The sequence below is a fragment of the Alligator sinensis genome, unplaced genomic scaffold (assembly GCF_000455745.1).
Source record: "Alligator sinensis unplaced genomic scaffold, ASM45574v1 scaffold1332_1, whole genome shotgun sequence".
NCBI lineage: Eukaryota > Metazoa > Chordata > Crocodylia > Alligatoridae > Alligator > Alligator sinensis.
In genome coordinates this window covers 238,689-240,621 of record NW_005842965.1, presented here as the reverse complement: position 1 = coordinate 240,621, position 1,933 = coordinate 238,689, and the positions used below count along the sequence as shown (strand labels likewise).

The following is a 1,933-nucleotide window of genomic DNA, read 5'->3' as shown; positions in this document are numbered from 1 at the left end:
CGCACCCCGGCTGCGGGAGAGGCTGGGTCGGGCCACCCAGACAGGCTGCTCCTGCCCCACGGGGGATGTAGGGCACACCGAAGGGACGCATCTCTGCCACGAAGCCCCCGGGACATCTGCATGCCAGCCCCCCCAGCTGCAGAGAGCACCCCGAGACCCCCTCCCCAGGCAGCACGTGCGACCCCCGACGCAGCACCCACCCTCCGTGCTGTCCTCGCGCCGGACGTTGAAGTTCTCGTAGGAGTCCCAGCGGATGAGGGGGTCCGAGGTGTTGTAGTCCACCGAGACGCTGGGGCCGTTCTCCAGGTGCTCCATGCCTGCGGCGGGCGAGAAGGGGAAGTCAGCGGCGTTGGGGCAAAGGAGGCAGAGCCGTCCGGGCACGCCGGCTGGACCCCTACCCTGGGGTCACCCTGTGCAGGCGTCCCAGCCCCACAGCAGGACCCACACCCCATGTGCCCCAATGCGAGCCGGGAACGGCGCCCACCTTGGATCTTCTCCGGGCCGTAGGAGAAGACGAACTCCACCTTCCCGTACTCCGGGAACCGGTTGTCTGCAACAAGAACGCGGCGTCAGCGTGAGACTCGTGGCGCCCGGATGTGGCGGTGGCCGAGAGCTCGGCCAGGTCTACTGGGGACCGGATGCATGGGAGGGCCCTGAGGTGGAGACGCAGCATCCATGCAGGACCAAACCCAGCCCCTCCGGCCGCCGGGACGCGGAGATGCCGGACCTTCCTCCCTGCCATGGATGGACCTGGGTGGAGCGGGGGACATGAAACTGGAGACAAGCCCGTGGCCCATTCCCCCACGCTACCTCGAAAGGCCTCGTCCAGGTCGTCCTTGCCGAAGACGACGGCCAGGTCGTGGATGGCGCAGGTGTGGAACTGCACGCGGAAGATGACGTCCCGCGTCGGGCTGCGAAACTTCTTGTGGTAGCATTTCAACTGGGCCAGGGAGAGCAGAGGGCAGGGATCAGCCCCAGGGACACCCCCACTCCCCTCCCCAAACTCCCTGCCCCCCCCAGCCCCCAGGCGTGTGCGTCGCCAGATCACCTCCCCGAGCACGGGAGGCTCCGGCTTACCAGGATGTCGCCCTTCAGGAGCAGGCCGGGCTCGATGGTGATGCAGATGCTGGTCTGGCTGTCCCCCTGCACGTTGCTGGGGGCACAGAGGGGAGAGCGGGGCTTGAACCCATGCCACTGGGGCCAGATCAGGCCCGGGACGGCTCTGCCCCATACAGGACAGGCAAGACCCCATCCACCCTGGAGCCGGGGGGGCCTTAGCCCCACGTTGGGGGCTACTTACTAGATGCCGGAGGTGTAGACGGGCTGCATGGCCTGGTAGATCTTGAGAAAGGGGCGGCAACCTGCAAGGGCCAAGGCAGGGCTGAGTCTTGGGGAGGGAGACGCAGCGGCGCCGGAGTCCTGTCTACACTTTACATGGGAGTCCCCATTTTCAAGAAGGGGAGGAAGGAGGACCCGGGCAACTATAGGCCAGTCAGTCTCACCTCCATCCTAGGCAAGGTCTTCGAAAAAATTATCAAGGCTCGCATTTGCGAGAGCCCGGCAGGACAAATTATGCTGAGGGGAAACCAGCACGGGTTCGTGGCAGGCAGATCGTGCCTGACCAATCTAGTCTCTTTTTATGACCAGGTTACAAAACGCCTGGACACAGGAGTAGGGGTTGATGTCGTATACTTAGGCTTCAGGAAGGCCTTCAATACGGTATCCCACCCCATACTGGTGAACAAGTTAAGAGGCTGTGACTTGGATGACTACACAGTCCGGTGGGTGGCGAATTGGCTGGAGGGTCGCACCCAGAGAGTCGTAGTGGATGGGTCAGCTTCGACCTGGAAGGGTGTGGGAAGTGGGGTCCCGCAGGGCTCGGTCCTTGGACCAATACTCTTTAATGTCTTCATCAGCGACTTGGACGAGGGAG

At 63.9% G+C, this 1,933-nt stretch overlaps 1 protein-coding gene across 1 annotated transcript in view; it reads right to left on the bottom strand.

The window, feature by feature from the left end:
* Nucleotides 1-1,933, bottom strand: part of TNS1 (tensin 1) — a 52,239-nt gene that overhangs the window by 38,079 nt on the left and 12,227 nt on the right. Inside the window, exons 12-16 of the mRNA XM_025192742.1 lie at nt 1,301-1,361; nt 1,078-1,153; nt 811-940; nt 485-550; nt 201-317 (exon numbers count right to left, since the gene is read on the bottom strand). Of these exons, the coding sequence (XP_025048527.1) occupies nt 201-317; nt 485-550; nt 811-940; nt 1,078-1,153; nt 1,301-1,361 (450 nt within the window). The remainder of the gene's footprint in view (nt 1-200; nt 318-484; nt 551-810; nt 941-1,077; nt 1,154-1,300; nt 1,362-1,933) is intronic.